At 31.9% G+C, this 25,053-nt stretch overlaps 1 protein-coding gene across 1 annotated transcript in view; it reads right to left on the reverse strand.

The window, feature by feature from the left end:
• Positions 1-8,575: 8,575 nt before the first annotated feature.
• The window catches only part of LOC145258149 (speckle-type POZ protein-like), a 148,150-nt gene continuing 131,672 nt past the window's right edge, over positions 8,576-25,053 (reverse strand). Inside the window, exons 9-10 of the mRNA XM_080115938.1 lie at positions 22,020-22,162; positions 8,576-17,039 (exon numbers count right to left, since the gene is read on the reverse strand). Coding sequence (XP_079972064.1) covers positions 16,895-17,039; positions 22,020-22,162 — 288 coding nt within the window. The 3' untranslated portion in view covers positions 8,576-16,894. The remainder of the gene's footprint in view (positions 17,040-22,019; positions 22,163-25,053) is intronic.

Here is a 25,053-nt window from a genome sequence, read left to right on the forward strand (position 1 = left end):
TTCTGTCTAGTGTTTCAATTGGGCTGATTTGGCAGAAGAACATACCTTCTGTTTTAGTTGCGTTTGTATGCAGTCCAATCATGATAGCTGATTCTTCCAGGATATAAAAGTAACTAGAATGCTCCAGCCAGTGTTGACCTTAGACTGGAAAACACACTCAACCATTAGCCGTCTGTATGGTTGGTTGCCCAGGATCTCTTCAGTATTAACAGAAAGAATAACACGATATGTCAGACATTGTTACAAAAGAAAAGATGAGGTCGTCAGTGATGTGAGACTGTGGGATCCTAAACACGGGACCGCTAAAATAGAAGGACCTGTTAAGATGTGCCCAAAATTATTGACAGAAGACATTGACTTACAACTTGAACATCTTCCTAAGGCCATGAAAGATAAGAGTCAGTTTGATCTGGGCAACTCGCCTGATACAATGATAATTTAAATTTTAGATATACTCTGTACAAGTCCAGAGTTCAACCTAATTTCAAAAACAGAAAGCTTTATTATGTACATACACGTCACAAACCAAAAATGCCATATTCTAAAAATCACGTAAATTGATTAAATTTTTTTATAATAAAAAAAATTTTTGAAATCAAATTTCATGATGAAGCAAGACATTGTGCCTTGATCCACCATGTGTAATAAATTAAAGGAAAACAACTACATCTGAACTACCGAGATCAAAATCAGTCTTGTAATGGCTATGATTTACTATTAAAATCACTAAAAATGATTTTCTATGTGAAAGAAAAATAAGAAAGAAAAACTACTTGATCAATTTACATGATTTTTAGAAAATGACATTTTCATTCCATGACGGGTATGTATATCATAAAGATTTGTCCGTATGTTACACGGAAAAGGGTTGTCCCCTTTCCATGTAAATAAGAAGAATATTAGTTAAGTAAAAATGAGATTAGGATTCTCTCTCCTCTGATCTTGAGCACGTGGTACAATGGGGAAAGAAGTGGCTGGTTACTTTTAATGCATCTAAAACCAAGCTTCTCTCTACATCATCAACGTTCTGATTCACATCTGGCATCAGTTGAAATGAATGGCTCTCGTCTTGAGGAGACCTTAAGTTTTGACAAGCTTCTGGGCTTGACCTTTACTCCTGATCTTAAATCGAACAGGTACATCAAATCTGTTGCCAAGGCCGCTGGAAAAATGGTGGGATCCTTCTATCGATCCAGTAGATATCTCACTGCTGATGTAATTATCTATATAAGAGCTAGGTACGTCCAAGGATGGAATACTGTTGCCACATCTGGGCAGGAGCTGCTAGAAAGGACTTATCCTGCCTTGATAGAGTTCAAAATAGACTTCGTAGTCTCGTAGGAGATGTCCTTTTCTCTTCCCTGCAACCTCTATCTCACAGAAGAGATATTGTGAGTTTGTCTCTGCTGTATCGTTATTTTCATGGAAAGTGTTTGATTGAGCTTCAGTCTATGGTCCCTCCTCACCAAACTTTCACAAGAAACACTCGTCTAGCTGAAAACACTATCAATAATTCCCCCCACTCGTTATCTGTGCCTATACCCAAACGTAGATTCCACGAACAAAGCTTCTTTCTTAGAACTGCACGCCTGTGGAATTGTCTTCAGTTTTCCTGCTTTCCGGTTGACTGCAATATGGTTGTCTTCAAGTCTAACGTAAAAAAGTTCTTGATGAGCCGTTCCGCTTGTTAACAAATTTACTGAATTTTCATTACTAATGATTACTATATTGCCCAATTTCTACTGTACACTCTTTAACCCTTATCCTCAAGTGGCCTCTTGGTCCTGATAAGTGGTGATACCTATGTAAAAAAAAAAAAAAGAAAAAAGAAAGCCTAGAATCGAACCCTGTAGGCAAAGTTAAGAAATGGAATGCTAGAAATTAAGTCTATTGTTAATTCTTTTAGAAATCTGAATATTAAATATATCAGTAAAAGAATGAACAATGCAAATTAAATTATATTGTTTAAAATAGGTTAGATTAGAATTGATGATTCTTTTGTTTGTCAAAGGTGTGTTGGACAAGCATATGTAAAATCAAGTGAAATTGATCACATTTGAAAAACACACTTCTTACGTCATAGACAAAGGACGTTTCTCTATATTATGGGTTCGGATTTTAGTCAGTGAGAAAAGAGAGCCAGTCAGGTGGTCAGTTGATCCCTTGGAAGTGAAGGGAGAACATTTAGACTACGTAGATACAAATTTGAATTCCTGACGTCATCGATCAGATGAATAAAGAAGTCACCATTATGTTGTAACTGTTGTCTTGTGTCGCATCCTTCATCACGAACAAAAGGTAATTGTTTTATCATCTTATAATGAACATTGTGTAAAGCCTTCCAAGTATTATGTGTCCTCCTCATCATCATCATAAGTGAAGTATCTCCTCATCTCTAATATCTGTTAAAAGACCTGTAATACAAATGTCTTCTCTCTTTCATCATCACTATCGTTATGTCTGTATTACATGAGTTCCGTTATATATGTGCCTCAATATGAACTCCACGTCATCTTTAAATATATATCCCTGCTATTCAACATTTATTTTTATTTTTTATTTAGGTTGAACTTTGGACTTGAACCATATATTCTTTAAAATATGCCGCAAAACTGTAGATACAAAGTATTTGAAATAAATTTGATATATTTTTTAAATATTTTTTCATATCAGAACTATTTATAGTTTTTACTAACATTGAAGCATAAACTGACTTTTTCCGGTGATCACGAGATAACATCAAAACAGAATCAAGCTAGGTTGGGTGACTTTCCAAAAAACACAGCGCCATTCTAAAATTAGAAAGGGTGTCGATAACTGTTAAAGTAAAAGTTTTTTTTATGTTGTCCCAATAGTTTTATACAGCCTTGATTGTATCACATGGGCTAAACAACTAGTCAATTACATTGAGGTGTTTCAAAATCATGTAATGTGTTTCATTGCAAGACATAGCCAGATCAAAAAAGGAAAAAAAAAAGAACCCAAAATATTCACCCTCTGTCAAACTACTTCCCTACTCTCTCTGATGAAATCAAAAGTAAAACCCTTAAAATTTTTGCCCATGTCAGATGAGCAACCATTGATCTATCAAAGTTATGCTTTGATGGTATGTTAGAAGGTAAAAGAGACAGAGGAAAGCCAAGGAGAAGATGGAGAGAAAATGGTTTTCATTATCTTAACAACTGGGCATCCATCAACAAACTTGCTCTGGACCGGAAGGAATGATGAAAAATAAGTCACATGGGTTTGCCATCCGCACTAAGTGGAAGATGCTACTCATGATGAAAGCATAATGGATTGGGGTTTCTGCGTTCTGTTAGTGGGTTGAGGATCATGGTCGATGGGAAAGCATTGGAATATTGGAAGAGATGAAGCTGCACGATGTGCTGGATTAAAAACTTTAGAAATCGTAGCTGCCGTTCAATGCTACCTTGAAAGCTCCGAGATGGAGAATTGTGACGGAGATGTGAAACTGGTAGTTAGCAGGTGTTCTGACTGTGGTTGCATAACAAAAAAGTACAGCATGATAAGGCATTTTTTTTTCTTTCAAAAGGAGTCAAATTTTTACCAGTTTACATATGAAACTGAAATAAATAAAAAAAAAATATTACAACCTTGTGACGTGAGGGGCTACTATTTGAGATCATCTATATATATATATATATATATATATATAAAAGGCAAAATGTGTGTGATCATTTCGTGTATGTCTTCAAAAGGCTTCTTTCGCACGCGCTCCTGAGGTCGTTACTATCGCTTAAAACTGTGTATATAGGTCCTATATCATAATATCTAGGAATTAGGAAAGTGCGTAGCGTATAGATTTATTTACGTCGATTTTTACAAAATTATTGTTATTTTGGCTTCTCGTGTGTTGATTGGGCTTTTTAGTATAAATAAAATGAAACTAAACTCAAACGGACGTGTTCGCGGCAATGCGCCGGGAACAGACGCTTACGCTGCGTGACTTCTATTTGACCTTCTTAATTAGGTCAAATGGAAGCAGCAAAGTTAACTTTTATTACGCACGCCTGTTTTTATAGTTATAGTTAGATAAAACACGTCTACACTGTATGTCGCGGTGGCCCAATGGTAACATCGCACGGTTTTTTTTTTCACGCATCAATTTCCAACTCAAGGGTATGGGTTCGATTCTCATACTCACCTACCAAAACATTTTTTTATTATTATTTTGTTTTATTATTATTTAACCCCCCGCTCCGGATTTTTGATTTACCTCAAGACACCCGGGCATCGCCGGGTACGCCCCGCTAGTATATATATATAAAAGCGAAAATGTATGCATGTATGTATGTTCGCCTTTTGTGTATGTCTGCAAAAGGCTTTGAGGGGGTACTTGGGGGAGGGGGTCGCCCCCTTCTTAAAACTTTTTATATCACGTCTAAATCGTAATATCTACGAGTTAACAACGGAGGTCACCTGTCTATTTAATTTTCCCGACTTTGAAATGTTAAATATTCCACATATTTGGATCGCCACGTGTTGCTTTCGTTTTTCGGTATAAAAAAAGCAAAATTTGATACGAATATGCAGCAGGCCCATGGTCTCCAGAAAGCGATGTAACGTTTGGTCAATGTTGGCTTTTTTCATATCAGACAGTTGTTTTTATCTCGAGGCACTCCCCTAATAAACGGGGGGTAAAAGCTGTCCCGCACAAAATCTTCACTGCTGAACAGCCGTTGCTTATGTCATGTTTCAAGGTCAAACATCATGCGACTTACCTTCCTCGCACCTGTCGATTTATAAACATTAATTTAACACGCTTATCAATTCCTCTCCCCTCATGGCTAGGTGTCTGGCTTTTTCCTTTTCCAAAGTTTCGGGGTTCAAGACTACCTTCCTATTAAAACTTTTTTCTTTTACACCTCCAAGCACCCGGCCAGGTTTTGATCTATTCCCCCCCCCCCAACAACAACACACCTCCAAATACCCGGACAACACAAGGTACCCCCCCCCCCGCTAGTGTCTAATAAAAGCACTATGTAGGGAGATGAGCAGCAAGATGTCTGTTCACATTACATTTAAACTTTTGCAGGTTAGTACACTCAGCGAAGCAAGAAACAGGGAAGGAATTCCAAAGTCTAGTAGTCAAAGAGAAGAAACTATTAAAAGTAGAAAGCTTTCTGGCATCCAATGACCACAAAAGCGAACGGACCGAAATTTTGTTGCTTATCGGGTTAGTTGGAAGTTTGTACAGCAAGAGGGCACAAATGTTAGCTCATCAGAGAACATTCCATTAAAGTAGTTGTCAAACAGGCACAGTGGTTGGAGCCTGGCTGATAGTGTGGGACTTGTTAGATTTGAGACGCTTTTTTTTTTGTACTCTAAGAGGAAGAGACTAGTGATTAATTACTAACTCATATGTGGCATCTAGCATGTGTGAGATGTCCAAAGTAATTCAAGCCACAGAAAGAGAAGAGACCTGCTGTGGTTGGTAAGTCTACCTAACTATTCCTGTAGTCTGGTTCACTGTAGGGGGCGCCTCTGCAGAAACTTTCACCAGCTCTTCCCACTATTGTGATGGTGCTGCTGAGACTCAGGCCTGTCTATTCCCTGATGTTATGCCCTCATCTTTTCTTCTGTCCTTCCCGCCTTCTTCCTCCTCTTATCGTCTGCTGCATTATTGTTTTAGCAAGTCCTGATAATCTCATTACATAACATTGTAATTTGTGCTGTTTGACAATGACAATGGCGAAGAAATTTCCATGGGACCCACAAACTTGCTTTATACACTCTTTTGTAATATGGCCTTGGCAGGAAATACCAAGTATTTTGCAATAACACCTCATCTCAACTGCTTGTATTCTCTTTTCAGTCTTTGCTGTTAAGATCCACGATTCACACGCATATAGGAATATTGGTGTTACTAATGAGCGTATCAGTAATCTTTGATTTGAATGATATATTCATATATTTCCATATTGGATTGAGTTTTGTTAGGGCTTCATTGTTTGCCAATTCTGGATAATATCTCACGTTTTGACCCTTTCTTCTGAGACAATTCTGCCAAGATATTTAAAGCTTCTTACAACTGCCAGAATAAATATTCAGGTTCATGTTTGCAGTGATATTATTTTTGTCATCAGTTTTGTTTTTTGTTTTTTTTTTTGATACTGATCTGCATGCCATAGGTTTTCTCCAGACGTTCAAGTAAGTTGGCTAGTTTTGTTTCACATCTTGCCAGGCCATCAACGTCGTCCGCAAGTATTAGGTTTGCATTGGTAAGTGGTGATGCACGAACATGTGTATTACTTTGTGCATGATTTAAAAACTGTGCAGATGTGTAATCTAATCCTAAACGGCACGATTTCAAAACCGCAAAAGCAACCAAAAAGATGAAAGTAAAAGATGATCACACACTTTTAGAAAACACTTATTTGGAATAAAATTTAAATGAGAAATTTGAAAATTTTTAAGTGTCCGAAATAATGATATAATTATTTTTATTTACTTTTTTTTTATTGTAAGTCCAATATTTTTATTATAAGTCCAATATTTTTTATTGCAAGTCCAATATTTTTATTATAAGTCCAATATTTTTATTATAAGTCCAATATTTTTTATTGCAAGTCCAATATTTTTTATTGCAAGTCCAATATTTTTTATTGCAAGTCCAATATTTTTTATTGTAAGTCCAATATTTTTATTGTAAGTCCAATATTTTTTATTGTAAGTCCAATATTTCACTAAAAATAGCTTCATCAGAGAAACATGTGAAAGATGGTTTCACAGTTAATCAAGTGGCAGAGAAACTAGGCTCAGGTTGCAAAACACGATTAGACAAAATCAAACATGTCTACAACTACAAATTCCAAAGTTGTGTTCAGCATCCATAATGGAAAACTCAAAGAATATTGGAAGAAATCAACATCTCTTGGTTCAGTTTTGTCCGTATTTTGCATGACCCCATTAAAAGCATCCGGAATAATTGAACAATGCAAAATATGCAAAGATTTTCACTCATCTTTAACATAAAATCAATATACGAAAATAAATTCAGTTGACTTGAACTATTACTTACTTGTACTTGAGGTGACATTCATTTCAGATGGGTTGAGCCAAGTTCTCCCATAGAACACAATCTCCTGGATGAATGCAGACCAAGCACAACGATCCTTAGTGGTTAAGATAGTGATAGGCAACCAACCTGAGACCAGCGGTGAACACCGTAAACTAGAGCTAAGTTCAACATTAATTTTGATGGCATATAACCATATTTTCAACTGGCCTCCTGGGTATCTTCGCCAACCTTGCTATGGTTTTGGAACTATCGCTTTATGGATGAACTCTCTTAAGTTGATGATTCATCAAATACATTTGTATTCTCACTGTAATCTCCAAATCTATGAGATGGACTCAATGTAATTTCATCCGTGGAACATACATAAAGATGGAATAATAATAATAATAATAATATTAATAAAAAATTTTTTTTTTTAAATATCACCACTATGTATACAGTCACTGTACATACAAAGATAATGCTGCACATACAGTTGTTTTCGATATTCATTAAAAAGCACAATTTGTATATTAGTTAATTTGGTCTTTGGAAAACACAGACAAATGGCAGAGTTATTATGATACACTGTGTGCCTTGATAACGGAGTTAATTTTGACTCATTGCTAATCAAACTGAAGTTATCCACACTGGAGTTAGCTCTGCATTGCAATCACCTATGATGTTACGGACATGTTGAACTAAACTCTGGTTGGATAAATCCATGTGCACATATCTCAGTTAGTGAAAAACCCTTTCATAAGATCCCCGGCTCCCCACATTTGGGGTTCTTTTACCAGATGTGTACTGTTCTCATGAGTGAGGCAAACAAAAACTCAGCGAATGCATAGTTTTAAAAGTTGACGCTGTCAGTTTGGGTGATTCACAAGTGTTTGTGCAAATGAGTGCAGGGAGGTGATGAGGTCACGCCAGCTTGCTGAACAATGTTCAAATGTTATGCACGCATTTCTCTCTTTCTTCATCGAAAGGAATGTACCTATTGTTTTCATTGCGTTTAACACCCGGGGAGCTGGTTGCTGTGCCAGAACAAAACAACTGCTATCGACAAGACACGGACAAATCAAGAAACTCTCCCAAGCAAACACTCGGACCACACAGTTGAGCGTAATCAAAAAGATGGTTGAGGAACACTTGCAATGACCTGATCAAAGATAAGCACAAGGAATGGCACAGTGAAACCCACGTAAGTGATACGATTCCATGGAGAAAGTCACTTTATACTGCCGTGGTGAAGTACACAGCTGGTGTGAAAAACACACGGTAAACAAAGAAGGTACCATCAAAATAATATCTTCATTTCTACCATTCGAAACTCACCCCCCCCAAAAAAAAACTTGTTTTATTTCAATCCAAATTGGAATGACTGTTTTAAACTATTTGAGTCATTTCACTGTATAACTATGCTTGGCAATAGTTGGAAATAGTAGTTGCTGGAATATGTACGGTTTTTCCTTGCATATACAGTCATTGTATACATGGCCACTTTGTAATAAAAACAAAAGTAAAAAAAAGAAAAAAGAAAAAAGATTCTAATTCTGAGAGTTCCCAAGTTTAAGTGAAGGAATATTTTTTGAGTGAATTGGTGAAGTTTATTTATATATTTTTTCTTCCATAGTTATAACATATTTACAACTAAAATGATAGAATTATAACTACAAAACTGCAAGAGTGCTCAACTGCTGAAGTACACGATTTATAAAAAAAAAAATTATGGTAAAATTTTTTTCCAAGGGACAAAATAGCTTAAAAAAAAAAAAAATTAAAAAAATTATACATTCAAAATGTCTTTCATATTATTTTCATATCCCATATTTTTGCTATCCATCTCTTTATGATCGTCGCTCTTCACTAATAATCTTAAAAAAAAAGAAAAAAAAAAGAAAAAGCAGGTGCTTGTGCACTTATTAACCTGTGCTATTTTTAAATATTTTCAATTTAAATTAAAGTTTCACAATATCTTTTTTTAATAAATTGTCAGGTGAAAGTACAGAATAGTTACAAAACACCATCTCCTCATGTAAAGAATAAGTTTCTAAATAATAACATTATTTCAACACGGTTCAATAAGTGCATAAGTACAAAAAAAAACAAAAAACAAACTTATCTCTTCTCAAATGTTCTCATAAGGCATTTTTGCAACAATGAAGAGAGAAAAAAAAACAAAAAAACCTCCAAGCAAACACCTCTCCCTCCAATTACACTAACATTCTTACTAATTTTTGTTGCTTAAGATATGTAAAAAAAAAAAAATTCTATCAACAAAATTTATCAGATTTAAAACAAAAAAAAATACTGATATTTTGGGGGTTTTTAGAAGGTGAGGAAAGAGGAGGCAGTTTTCTTTTTTATAATAATTGTTAAATCAGTGCTCATTGTGAAATTTATTTATAAAATTTTATTTATAAGATCACCAATACAGCCCCCCTCCCCTCACACATGTGCATTAATGAGTTACCTTTGTTTTCAATTTCAAATGTCTAAATCCTTAATCCATTTGACAAAAACAAAAAAAGTTTAAATACCTTGTTACACGCACACATTTGTATGTGTGCGTGTAACAAGGTATTTAAACTTTTTTCTTTAATTCATCTTCATTCCTATATAATTTTTATATGCAAATTAGCGTATCAGAGATTAGTTCATAAAATAGCATACCTTTTATTATCATTTAATTATTTATATTTTTTCTTATTTATTTATTTAAATATATTAGTTAAATTATTTTCTTATTCATATATTAGTAAAAATAGTAAATGGATTCTGTCTAGGTTTCTCACAGGACAAATAGTATTTCCAATTGGAAAGCCATGAATTTAACAGCTTCCCTGTTTCTAAATCGATGAAACAGCTACATGGTGAACAACTGATGATCCCAGTTTCTATTTAACAATTTAAATTATTTTTTTAATTTTTATTTTCACTGCTATATAGGTTAATTCCCTTTTGTAACTGTTGATTTTCTAATGGAAAGTCGGTTTATACAATTGCTAACTTTGTGATATGTTGAATTTAGTTGGTATTTCTACGAATTTAAACTACATTTTAAAATTTTATTTTAGAATTTTTTTCATAAAATATTCACAACTTCTTTAAACTATAGTATATAGATATTGAAACAAAATCCAAGATGGTGACTTATAAAGAGTCTATTTAGGCTCTCAGCACATTTATTACGAAATATGGTTGTTTTAGGTGGAAACATATGATGGTAAGTTTTTGCTTTTAAGGCATTTCTGAAGATTGTCTATAAAATTCAAACTTTCTTTTCAGTGTATTGTGAAAATGATGAATTTGCTTTGTTGGAATTAAAATCATATATATATATATATATATATATATAAACAAGAAAAACTGCTGGAAAAAAAAAATGAATAAATTACAATATTTATTAATCCATCAACAATTCAAACAATTATAATAAACACATTATAAAAGTTTAGGGATTCTTTTATATTAAAATTCCTTGTTTGTATTTTTGATGGATTAATTAATATTGTAATTTATTCAATTTACATATACATATATATGTGTGTGTGTGTGTTAATATGTTTATATAAACTTGGATATTCTCTGGATTTTTATTTTATAAATAATATATTATACTCTTATTATAATTGTTTGAATTTTTGATGGATTATTTGTAATTTATTCAATTTTTGTGTGTGTGTGTGTGTGTGTGTGTGTGTGTGTGTGTGTGTGTGTGTTAACATTTGTTTATAGAAAATTGGATATTCTTTGGATTTTTATCCTACAAATACATTATTAACCTGGACGATATATATTACACACACGGCATTATTAATTTGCAAAGATGAACCAAGTTTTTTATATTCTGCTCAGTGGCAAAACTGTTGGTTGGATCAGAGGTGGCAGTAGTGCCTTGGCCACTAAAACTGCTATCACTTCTGGTTAGAAGCTGATGAGGTGAGGACAAGCTATCATAAGACATATTTAAAAAAAAAAAAAAACAAACAAACAAAAAAACAAAAAAAAAACAAATTAAAAAAAAATGTGTGTTGGTACTGCAACTGTGTAATCCAGTACAACCTGCTACAAAGTTAGGTTATTAGCTACTCCCTCTCTCCCCATGGTTTCACGAGTGATGAGAGTGCTTAAAAAAAATAAAACTGAAATAGCAATCTAACGAGATTAACATGTTTTGTACTTCAGGACATTGTTAGATGAAAAAAAAAAAAATGTTTTTTTTTTTTTTGAGAAATGATAAATTTTTACAAACACCTGACCCTTTTAAATTTTGCAAATTGCACCATTTTGAATAAAGGTCAATAAAAATTCTTAGCATTTTGCATCTGAATTATCTACTCAAATTTATGAAATGCATTTGGCTTCTGTAATGGTTTCCCATAATGTTGTTGTGTTTAATTTCTTATTATAGGAAAAATAATCAGAGTGCCCAACATTAACTTGTACAAGAGCATAGATATAATTTTTTAAATTTCAATTGATATTGCTATACGTTCGTTTCATTTTCCATCGATAATTTTAGTTTCATGGAAACACTGGAAACTCAAATCATGGAAAAATCAGTCAGACTTGGTGTCTTTACTTCTGCAGGCTGAGTTTCCAGTGCTTCTGTGAAACCAAAGGTATTAATGGAAGATCAAACTGATGTATAGTGTCAATCGAAATTTGAAATTAATATTTTTTATTTCAAAACTACATGTTAAAGAGCATGTTTGGCATAAGGAGGTTTCATTAGTTTCCCATTTCTAGAGTAGAAAACATCTTATATTGTCAGACCGACTATCCTAGAAACCATACATCTCGACTGATTAAACCCCTGTTCATCAAACAGACAATATAGTTTTTAGATTAAATACTTTATATTATCATCTTTTGTAGAATGTACAATCAAATGCTTTGTTTCAGTTCAACTAATTTATAATATATATTTGTACACTAGACCCACTTAAAAAAAATAATTTTTTTTTTTTAATATTTTGCAAATTTTTACCAGTAGCAAGGTCTTATCAATGCTAAGAAACAACAAATAAAAACAAAAAAGAAAAAGCAAAACCTCTTTCCGCTAATTTTTGGAGACAAGGCCTATTTAGTTTAAAATACGCAAATTTAACCCAAAGTTACATTTCTTCTATTGGTACACATCTACAAGGCACCCCATTCCTTAAAAAACTTCTTTTTGAATTTTTTTCTTTGAATTATTTAGAATACAACTGTTCAATTTTTAACATAGGGTTCAGATTTTCATGTAAACCCATCTTCTACTTCACTTCTCAAACTACGTTTAAAAAAAAAAAAAATACATTTTCCAATTTTTTCTTAACTCAGGAGGAGAGAGATGAATCTTTCCTAAACCTATAACAAATAGAATCCACTTTATAAATTGTACAGTTAATTAAAAAAGAGAAAAATTATCAATAATCTGAATATTAAACAAATTCACTAACAAAAATTTTCAGAAAATATCAATTTTTAAAATTAAATTTATATAGCAAATGGAATCATCCTGCTACGAATTTAAGAATATTTAAAATATATATTTTTATAATCCAAAAAAGTTGTGCTTCAATCAATAGGATAAACAAAAATAAAAAAGTTCAGTAGTAAAAAAAATTTAGAGAATGCCACTCTAATTTTTTTTTTTATCACTGAACACTATTTTCATTTACATATTCTCCCTGTAAAATCTTTTTTTCTTGCAACAAGTTGCAACATTAGATCTAATACTTCTAAATTAATCAAATGATATAAAGCGATTTTTGATTGGATCAAATATTTTTCTGAACCAGAGTTGGCAACAAAGTTTCATTTCACCATCTCTCCAAGAGAATAGCAAAAGAAGTTTCGGTCAGTAAGGAATGGTCATTTTAATTGTCCATGTATTTTTGTCTCAAAAGGTGAGGCATAGCAGGAGGACACTGAGTATGTAGACAAAAAAAAAAAAAAAAAAAAAAAAAAATTAAAAATAGATAAAATAAACATATCAGCTAAGGTACACACTGCAGTACCCACCTCTCTCTCTCTCTCCAGAAATCCTTTTAATTACAAAATTAGAACACAAAAAATGTTTTGTTCTTTTTCATACTTACATGGAGGTTATTAATGTAGTATATAATCTGTAAATGTTTTTTTACATGGAGGTTATTAATGTAGTATATAATCTGTAAATGTTTTTTAAAATGCAGAATTGTTTAGCTGAACGTATTTGGATACTGAAAAAATCCTATTCTTAAAATTTTGTGGTAAAAACAAGAAACTACACACTCCATTGTTCAGGCTTAATTTTATAAGATATTTTCGTAGGGAACAGAACCTTTTAAATAGAGATAAAAACATTTTTCTTTTCTTTTTAAATAATTTTAATTTTTAATCTTCAGTAATTAAAAAAAATAAAATAAAGAGTAAAAAGTGAACGTTGGCTTTAACTTTTGGCAGCCGCGTAACTCACTTTCCTTATTTTGTTTTTTACTCCTTACATTCCATGAATGATGTTTCTGACAAAGAGGGAAGAATTGCTGTTTTCTGGGTCAGAATCCATCTAATACTTATTGCTGCTTAGTTTTTGACCTTGAAATAGTAATTTTTTTTAGCTTGTTAAATATCAAGTGGCTTCATGGCGTGTCTGAAGCAATTTCTATAATATAAAAAAAAAAAATTTTTTTTTTACCAAAATCTATTTAAAAAAAAAAAAAAAAAAAAATCTAGATTTAAGAGAGGGATAAATTTGCAAAACATCTTAGCCCAAATTTCCGTTCACTAACTGAAAACAACTTGCAACCCAAACACCTTCCTAACTATGTTGGAGTTATTCTTCTGTAAAACAAAAACCTTTTTCCTATTCAATGCTACCTTCTATTATGAAATTAAATAACTAACAAATTTAAGTTTTTTTTTGGGGGGGGGGAGGGGGGTTGATTTTATTATTAGTTCTGTCTTTTTTTTTTTTTTTTTTCAAAATGCAGCACCAGCAGTTAAAATTATTTTAGAAAAATAAAATAAAACTAAATGATTAAAATAAATTAAAAAAAAAAAAATCCCAAGTTACAATGGAGGGACTAGAGAGCTGGCTCTGAGTCTAAAAATCTGTAATTCTTTTTTCTCTCTTTTTTTTTTTTTTTGTTATTATAGAGACACTTTTTTTTTTTTTTTTCTCAAATGAATGAATATATATATTATATATATATTTAATGATTGTTTTCATCTTTTTCTTTTTTAATAAATAAAATGTCTTGGTGGATACAGTATTTGCCAGATATGTACATAATGATCTACTGCTAAACGGCAACCACCGTCGGGTGATGAGAAGAAAAAAAAAAGATTTTTTTTTTTTTTGCTATTACCAGACATTGTAGGTAAGAGCGTGAATCCATGTCTGCAGTCATTTCCCTCCATCCAACCGTTTGCCCTTCCACCGCCGATGCTGTTGCTACAACAACTGGCTGCTTTTTCACATCCTTTTCTGTTGAGGGATTTAATGAGATTTAAAAACACAAAAACTAGGTTGATAATGATGAAAAAAAAACAACAAAAAAAAAAAAACACTACAATTTTCTTTTTGTGTGGATGTGCACTTAAACTTACATTTACCTACATACTGAAAGTAAAAAAAAATATTTAATTTTTAAAAATTAAAAAAAAAATTCTTTTTGAAATCCATGTAAAAGCTAAAGCTAAATTTGTTGTTGAAATTCATGAGAAAAAAAAAAATTATTCGTGAAAAAAATATGTTTCTGTGAATTTTTGAGATTAGGATTCGTTATTTGTATTATTTGGAATCTTTGGACTACTCTTCTGTAATGTCTCTGTTGAACTGGGTAATGTGGACAGAATTTCATGCTACCCACATGAAGCAAATAAAAGGTTCTGTTTGAAACTCCGTCCAAATTCCCAAGTTTGACAGAAATATTCCCGAGTTTGACAAGATACACCTGAAGAAAGTCTGAGATTACATTGACCGAAAAAAGAAAACATTACAATTTTCTTTTTATGTAGAAGTGCAGTTAAACTTACATTTACCTACATACATACATACATACATACATACATACATACATACATACTGAAAGTAAAAAAAAATAATTAAAAAAACTTTTTTTAATTTATGTAAATCAAAGTTTGTTGTCTCCCTCTCAAACTAAAAAAAAAAAAAAAATTGTATTGTTTTTGTTTAATCTTTATCAGTGAAGAAATGTTTTTGAATTTTTTTTAGATGAGGATTGGTTATTCGTATGGTTTGGATTCTTTTAGACTACTGATCTCATCTTGAATGTCATTTTCACAACGTTTCGGTCGATGTAACCCTCAACCTTCTTTCAGGTGTACCTTGTCGAACTCAGAAATCTTTGTCAAACTCGGGAATTTGGACAGAATTTCATGCTACTCCCATGAAGTAAATACAGGGTTCCATTCGAAATTCCGTGCAGATTCCCGAGTTCGATAGAAACACCTGAAGAAGGTCGGAGGTTACATCAGGCAAAACATTGTAGAAATGACACCCAAGATTAGAACAGTAATCTGAAGATTCTAAGTAATACAAATGAAAAAAAAACATTTTAAAATATTTGTTTTTAATCAATGAGAAAGTTTAGGAAAATGACCCCTTCCCTCCTTCATAGGTATGGATGTAGCATAGATGTATTTAAATTTTAAATAAAAGTTAGCAAAAAAAAATTCTTACGAAAACGTTCTATTTTTTTGTTATTATTTTCAAATTTTTTTTTTTTATGTATGTGATTGGTGGGGACAAGGCTAACAATTTTACATTTACCAAAGATACTGAAAAAAATATTTAAATAATTTTTTTTTTTTAAACTATTTAAATGTTAGTTAGCTTGCTCCCGACTTCTTACATTCACAGGAAACAACTTGTACTGATTTTTTTTCCCTCCTGATCATTATGAGTAAAACATATTTTAAGAATTCTTGCTTGTTTTCCATCAATGAAAAGATGATTACGATACTGATTTTTTCAATTTATATGTAGTGTAGATCCATGTAAGTACGTATGTTTAAAAGAAAAAAAGTATTTATGTTAAAAAAAAAAAAATTATTTGTGGATAAGAGAGGGGGGGGAGTTAACAACCTTAAATTTACCTACATAGCAGAGGAATGGAAAAAAAAATTTTTTTTTAATTTCAGTATAATATGTAAATGCAGGTTTGTTATCACTCTGACACTCACAAAAAAAAGAAAAAAAGTAATGCTTTTTGCCTGATCATTATTGGTGACAAAACTTAATTTTTTTCTTTGAAAAAAAAAAAAAAAAAATCCATGAAACTTCGGTTTCTTTTTTTCTTTTCAATATATATAATATAGATGTAAGTTTTAATTAAATAAATTACTCTCCCCTTATAAAAGTTTTTTTTTTTTCATTGATATTAAAAAAAATGTCAAAAATTTTCTTTTTCTTTTAGTATTTAAATTTACCTTTCACGTGTTGTTAGAATATCTGACGTGTGTTTGTATGTGCTAAATTCTTATTAAAAAAAAAATATCCTGACATGAAATTGGATGAAACTACTGTTCTTAAGAAATGAAAGATGAAAAAGAAATATGGAATCGAAAGCAGTGCGAGCAGCAACATCACCAATCACGGTGTGCGGGCGTTGATGGTAAAATACTGGAAAAGGACTCCATGTCCGAAGATCTGCATGATATTTTTGACCTGGCTGCGAACTGCGCTGATGTCGGTAAACATTTCAAGGGTTAGGAGGGGATTGGGTGACGAAAATAGTTAGCAGACCAGAATGGTAGCATGACACCCGCACAGATGAGGCATGTATTGTGGTTCTTCTTCAGGGGTCAGCAGCCAGAAGAGAAATCTTTTTTTAAAAAAGGAGGGCAGCCTGTTCAAGAAGAGGACGCCCGTTTCTAGGACTGCTTCAGCCGTTTGCGTGGTGGGCCCAATGGAGGAGACTGCTGACTGGCCAATGCTCGGAACGCGTCTGCAATTAAGTGCGGATGGCTCTGAATCAGTGTCTTCCAGCCAGTTGTCTCCATCACATCTGTTGCATGACTGAAAAATATAAGTATTTAGAACAGTGAAAAGGTGACTTAGGAGATAAAGTCAAAAATCGAGAAAATTTAAAAACAAATCAAGATAATACATTTTAAGAAAGACTATTAGAATGTATTTGAATGTAATGTCGAAATTAGTAAAAATTCCAAAAATTATGAAAAATGATCAAGTACAATATCTGTTAAAACTATTTTTCAAAAGAAAAGAAAAAAAGTTGTCACTTTCTTTTTTTTTTTTTACAAGGTAATCACCACTTGTCAAAGCCTGAATGCCACTGGAGGATAAGGGTTAATGACTGTAAGGTGATAGTGTAGAAATCGTTAATGGTGTAGATTGAGTAAAATTAGATTATTCAAGGGGATGGCTCAACAAGAACTTGTTTACATTGGACTTGATGGCTACAATGTTGTATTCAACCAGGAAGCAGTCCAATGGAACAGTGTTTCACATGCAGGCAGTTTTAGGAAAGAAGCTTTGTTCATGGAATTTGCATTTAGAATTAGACACAGATAGAGAGTGGGGAAAATTGTTTATAATAATTATAGCTAGTCAAGTGTTATTCTGTGAAAGTTTGATAAGGGAGGACCATAGATTGGAGGCAAGAATTTGAAATAATGAAAGTTAACCAAAGGAAATAAATAATGAAAGTTAACCAAAGGAAATAAATAATGAAAGTTAACCAAAGGAAATAAATAATGAAAGTTAACCAAAGGAAATAAATAATGAAAGTTAACCAAAGGAAATAAATAATGAAAGTTAACCAAAATAAAAAAATAATGAAAGTTAACCAAAGGAAACAAATAATGAAAGTTAACCAAAGGAAACAAATAATGAAAGTTAACCAAAGGAAACAAATAATGAAAGTTAACCAAAGGAAACAAATAATGAAAGTTAACCAAAGGAAACAAATAATGAAAGTTAACCAAAGGAAACAAATAATGAAAGTTAACCAAAGGAAATAAATAATGAAAGTTAACCAAAGGAAATAAATAATGAAAGTTAACCAAAGGAAATAAATAATGAAAGTTAACCAAAGGAAATAAATAATGAAAGTTAACCAAAGGAAATAAATAATGAAAGTTAACCAAAGGAAATAAATAATGAAAGTTAACCAAAGGAAACAAATAATGAAAGTTAACCAAAGGAAACAAATAATGAAAGTTAACCAAAGGAAACAAATAATGAAAGTTAACCAAAGGAAACAAATAATGAAAGTTAAACAAAGGAAACAAATAATGAAAGTTAACCAAAGGAAATAAATAATGAAAGTTAACCAAAGGAAATAAATAATGAAAGTTAACCAAAGGAAATAAATAATGAAAGTTAACCAAAGGAAATAAATAATGAAAGTTAACCAAAGGAAATAAATAATGAAAGTTAACCAAAGGAAATAAATAATGAAAGTTAACCAAAGGAAATAAATAATGAAAGTTAACCAAAGGAAATAAATAATGAAAGTTAACCAAAGGAAATAAATAATGAAAGTTAACCAAAGGAAATAAATAATGAAAGTTAACCAAAGGAAATAAATAATGAAAGTTAACCAAAGGAAATAAATAATGAAAGTTAACCAAAGGAAATAAATCAGTTTGTCACTAAAACTGTATCATTCAATAAATCTTCATTTTTTTCTTATGAACTTGTTTCACTTGTACCCCCTTGACGTACATATCCCCAACAGACCCGCTTAGCAGTAAGATCTCACCCCTTCACTTATGTTGTCTCTAAATGCCAGAAAGCTTTCTATTCTAATAGTTTCTTCCCTCGAACAGCTAGACTTTGGACTTCCCTTCCTGATGCCTGCTTCACTGGCTGTACTGATATGCAGAAGTTCAAATGTAACATAAACAAATATCTTGTTAATCTTTCCTAGACATGGCCCCCAAATAGTAGCCCCTTATGTCCAAGTGACGATATGTTTTGTAAACTTGAGTGAAAAAAAAAAAAAGAAAAAATCCTTTTTTCATACTTTTTGAATTTTTTTACTAATTTTGACGACATATAATTACATGCTTTTTTTTTAAATACATTTTTTTGAATATCCACACATGATGCACAAGCAACAAAAACAAAACAAAAAAAAACTTGCATTATTATTTGCATCTTTGTTGCTAACCCTATGCTTCGTTGTTAACCTTATACTTTGAGTGATGCAACCTGAATTACTCAAAGTACATTTTATAAAATTCTGAAATATTTATCAGACAGACACATAGCACAAACAAAAATCGGTTCTAAATGGTAGTTATCAATCTACATTACAGATGATATTAAGGATAAAATAAAATTGAATATTTTTATCTGGTTTTGATTGACAAAATTAAACAATTGCTTCAAAAGTTTGTAAATTATGTTAAAAAATAAATTAGATCCGTAATTTATAAACAACTAAACACGCCACCTATCTTTCTCACTATATTGATTCAAGCATAATACTTAATAAGTATTTTAAGAAGTGGTTCTCTTCTCAGCATGCACATCTAATTTACATATGCATGTCTGTATATACAACGTATGCAAATTAGACGACAAACTGATAAGTCTATTTACACCTATAACATTTAAACATAAAGAAAAACAAATATCAATTCCACAGGTTACATTTTGATGCTAAATTTTTAACACGCTTTAACAGATTAGCTTGATTAGACAGACTTTAGATCGAATGGTAATCTCTAAAAATAACAAACAATGAAAAATATTAAAGAGAAAATAATTCCTATAAGACAAAGGTATTAAAAAATATCAAAACATAAGTTGGTTGTTTTTGTTTTACGGCATATCAACCCTTTTCGGGTTAATTAATGCCGAATCCAAAGATTTTGAAGAAAAAAAATTTTTTAATAGAATATATTTGTTGTTTTCACGTCGGTTTCTATTCAACCCATAGTTGGGACACTAACAGGTACTACCACTCCGGGTCAGAGTGGACCTGGGAGCAATGGTAATTAAAGGGTGGCTCCACACTCCCCAAAGCCCACAAGCTGGGACCTCACCACTGGATATAGTTTAAGGTCATATCCAGGACCCCCATTGAGGGACTTTTACCCTCTGCAGGGGGGCAGTCGGAGTATTCTAATGCCCCACCGACAGGGCCTCAAAACATAAGTAAATTTAAACAAAAATATTTTTTGTTATAAATAAATAAATAAATAAATAAATATAGAAAATTTGGGTGTTTGTTCAGAATTCACCCATATTAAAAATCAAAAATAAAGAAAAATCTGTATGATCTACGTACTCATTACAGGAAGTAAATATTGTACTCCAATAATAACAAACTAATCAAGTAGTTTTATTTTTATATAAAAAAAAAAAAAAAAAAAAAAAATTTGAGTTTTATCAATGTCCCCATGTTTAAAATGACTTTTTGGTATTTGTAGTTTAATAAAGGCATTAAAAAATGAAAATATTGAAAAAAACAGTTATCTTGTATGTATCCGTTATGGAATAAAGTTTTCTGAAAAAAATAAATTCACTTAATTTGATAGAGTATTTTATTTTATTTATTTATTTATTTTTTTTTACAACAGAAAAACAAGTTTTATGACAGAATGTTTGAATGTTTGGACTACAAAGAAGGGGGGGGGCATCGGGAGATAACTCAGTCTAAAGCGGCGACCCCTCCCTTCCCATGTTAAATAATAGCCTCTCTTTCCTTTCTCGTGGTCTAAAAATCAAAACATGGCTACATTTTGCTCGATGTCATAAATTGTTTTTCTGCTGTAAAAAAGAAAAAAAAGAAACCTACTTGATCAAATGAAGTGAAATTTTTTTGGGGAGAACTTAATTCCATAACGAGTACGTACAATATAACTTTTTCAATATTTTCATTTTTTAATGACTTGATTAAATTGTACAAGTATTGACTTTTTAAAATTTTGCATGTCTGAATTATCTGGAGTTATCTCCCTTATTTTCAAGATGACGTTGCAAAATTGTCACTATTGTGATCATAAAATTTGATTTTCTTATTTAAAAATAGAACTACTTGGTAAATTTATATGATTTTTGGTGTATGATATTTTCTTTCCATCACAATTATGCGTATCATACAGATTTTTGTTTTATAACATTGGAAAAATTCTGGATACACATCAAAATTTGTTTAAAGGGAGATAACTCTTTGTAACTTAAAAGTATTTCTGTTTGTTAAGAGACATTTTTAAGCAGGATTATCTACCTCTGCATAGACCAGACCACTTAGCAATAGACAATAGAGGGTTGCCTTTTTTCTGATGTTCTTAGGTTCCTTTTACAAACCTAGTGGAACGGGCAGTCTATCAACTAGACGGGGTTGGGAGGGTCCTACTAATCACCTTTTGTTTTTTCTTCCCCCCGCCCTCGACACAAATGAATTATTGTACCATTTTATTGTTATCTTTTTTGTTTTTACACGTCAATAAAAAATGTTTTAAAAATTGGGAGTTACTAGGACGTCCCCCAATATGAAAGGGTGAATGCGGTATTATGGTGAAAGAAGATACTAGCTGGGAGAAACTTTTGACTTTGTTTAGTTCTGGAGTGACAAGGATGACCAACGACCCCCAAAATCCCCCCTTTTGAGTTGGCCATGTGCCTAAGTTTTTTGTTCATCGTTAATTTTGACTGTATTTTTTAACATGAATAAAAGATTTAATATCTCAAAGTGTAGTATCTGTTCTGCAGATGCTGCACTAAAGGTAATTTGTCCAAGTCAATGGAGGGGAAACCCTCTATACTGGGACAATTATTATTTTTGGTAACCAGAGTGCCCCCTTTTTGCCTACTTTTAGGGGGAGCTGGTTTTTACCCCACATTAAAAACGGTTTTGTGCCTAATTTGCTTTGGTGGGGAAGCAAATAAATACAATAATAAAGGAAATTCAAAATGGAAGATGCAACTGAACCCATTTGTGTATTACGACTTACATTTGACAACAGTTAACAAAAAGAGACTGAAAAGCAAATGAATGTAAAAAAGTATTGTCTTGTATACCTGTTTATGAAATCAATGGCATGCGTTTTTAATTGATCTGCACTGTGCAAATCAGCAAGGACAAGAATTTCACAAACGTTTTCTATCGTAAGATTTGAACAAAGCGCTTCTTCACACATGACTTTCAATCGCTCAAGAGCATACTGAAATGATAAAAAAAAATAAAAAATAAAAAAACAGGAATTAGAAAAGTGTTTATGAAATACAATCTGTATAATAATCATACCTTTATTTGTATGTATGTAATCACATTCCGTGAACATTTGAAAACAATAAGACCAATAAAACAATCACCAAAAATGAAATGCAAAAAATTGAAAAATATTAGCCGATGTGTGGAAAGTTTAAATTTTACACATTTCATAATTGTTTGAAATCGAATGTCATGAATAGAATTCAATTGTCGACATGAGTAACATTTGTTTATTTAAAGGATATTTGACTTAAAAAATTATTTTTGCATTAAAAAATTAACTATTTTAAAAAGATTTAAATCGTTTCCATAAATACATGAAAATGTTAAAAACATTCCCTTTATGTATTTTACAAATAGCTTATAAATATCATTATGGAAAGAAAAAGGCAAGGATAAAGTAAGCAACTGTGTAAGGTAATAGTCTGAAAGTTTTGTATAAGTTGGAGTTTGTTTTCTGAAAACCAAGCTAAAATACGTTTTTTTTTCAGTCGACTCCTCACATTTAGTTACAGTTTCAATCTGTAATAGATTAGATTGAGAAGCTTCTTCAGTTATAAACCGCTGTTTTACATGTTGGACAGTTTTTAGAAATTGACTTCCAAACTAAATTTTTCTCTCAAATTTATCCATCCATCCATCTATATAAGTTCTTCCTAGGTTTTCTTTGGCCTTTACTTGCCACCTGAACTGTTCTACAGCTAACTTAAGTATTCTCATCCATCTTTCAATGTGACCAAACCAACAAAGTTTCCTGTTCTGAACATTTCTTTGTAATCTGCGTAACTGCTGCCTGAACTCGACAGATTACCACTCTTACTTGTTTTCAGATTTTTCTCTTGATTTCCTCCTCCCACATATGAAGTAAACAAGAATTTGTTGTTCCTTTAAATAACAGTCAGCAGTTCATCCTTTCTTTTACTTATTGATCAGCATCAAATTACAATCAAGTCACAGACAGCTGGGAGATCAAAACAGGATTCTTTGACTGATACACATCTTGTTTCTACCTCCAAACTTTTTTTTTTCTCTCCTTCAAATGCATTCTCATGGTGAAGGTAGGGGATCAAAAATAAAGTTGACTAACCTATTTTCTGACAACAGTTTTCGATATAATCCATTTATGAACAAATCCCCGTCTCCTCCTTAGACTAAATTCAGCATTACTCCAAGATTGATAACAGTTTATCTTATAAACTAAACATGGTACAGTAAATATGTGACTCTTTGCAAGTGCACAAACCGCTCACATAAAAAAATTTTTTTCATCATTTAACAAAAATAATTATAGTTTTTATAATTTTAAACGGGATAAACGTGCATCATTCACTGAAAAATGATTTGTTTTTATTCACATTGTCGCCCTTCAGAGCCTGTGGCGCAGTGGATAAAGGCATTGAATCTCTAAAGTTCCAGGTAAGCACTGTCTGAAGATAGCAGTTTCAATCCTACCCAGAGCAGACCAGAGGATTAGTTGGCCAAAACGTGGTGAGGCAACAACAACTACGGAGGGCAATAATTACTTGGTATATAGTTATAAGACTCAGCATTTCTATCCTGTCGCGGTTATTCATAGTTGGCCGAAACGTGGTTAGTTGGTTTATTGGGGCTTCACGGCATATCAACCACTGTGGGTCATTTAATGCCAAGCTATGTATTTAGTTGAGATAGTTTTTGTTGTTTTTTGTTTTTTTTCTGAGTTATGTATTTTTAAAATTTTTGAGTTTTTACGGTTTAAAGTGATTTGAAGAGTTGTATTTTTTTTTTTTTTTAAAGTATTTGATGATTTGGTATGGTGTTACCTTGTGAAACAATTCTTTGATTTCGTTTACTGTATAATATTTATTTTTGATAGTTTCATACTTTTGACATTCTGTTAATATGTTTTATTGTCATCTGTTTGTCGGAGAAAGTGCATTTTAGTTTTTCTGTTGCTTCGATTAGGTGAGAGTGTGTTAATTTGGTATGTCCGATTCTGATTCTGTTTAGAACAATATTTTCTCTTCGTCCTTTTATTGTTGTTTTGTTTTTGTGTTTTATTATGGGTTGGTGCTCGTGTAGTTTGTTTTGGGTATATGTGTCTCATTCTGTTTGCCATTTATTTTTGTTATATTCCCTTATTTTTCTGCTGAAATCTGTGTATGGTATTTTGATGTTTGTTAAATTTTTGCTAATGGCTTCTTTGGCTAATTTGTCCACTTCTTCATTGCCTGGAATGCCAACATGACTTGGTATCCAGACTAACATTATTTCTTTACTTTATTCAATAATTTCATTGTATTTGTTCATTATATCTAATGTATAAGGATGCTCTAGTTCTTCTCCTCTTAGAGCTACGATGCATAACAAAGAATCGGTATATATAATGAATTTTTTTTTATTGTCGTTCTTAATTCAAGTGCCATTTTGATTGCTTGTAGTTCTGCTGTGTATATTGATGAGTCGATGGGAAGTCTTATTTGGAGATGGTTCTGTCCATCTGTACATGCTGCACCTGTTCCTTTTTTTGTTTTCGCTCCATCAGTGTATATTTCTTTCTGTTGTAGGTACTTTTCTCTGAGTTCGCCGAAGTGGCTTTTATTTATTAAGTTGTTGGTATTGTTTTTTTGGTATTTAGTAAGAGTCAGATCAGTGCTTGGATCTTTCAAAGTCCGTGGTGGTTTGTTGCTTACTGTGTGTGTGACTATGTTATTAGGGTTTTTGTTAATTTGAGTTAATATTTCTTTGATGCGATATCCAAAGGAAGGTATGTTTTTTGGTTATTTGGATCACTTTGCAGTTTTATTGCATATTGTGTTATTAATTTCTGCGATCTTAAATGTAGAGGGGGCTCATTGGCTT

This window comes from Euprymna scolopes, chromosome 33, assembly GCF_053919585.1.
Source record: "Euprymna scolopes isolate OS-2025 chromosome 33, ASM5391958v1, whole genome shotgun sequence".
Classification (NCBI taxonomy): domain Eukaryota; kingdom Metazoa; phylum Mollusca; class Cephalopoda; order Sepiida; family Sepiolidae; genus Euprymna; species Euprymna scolopes.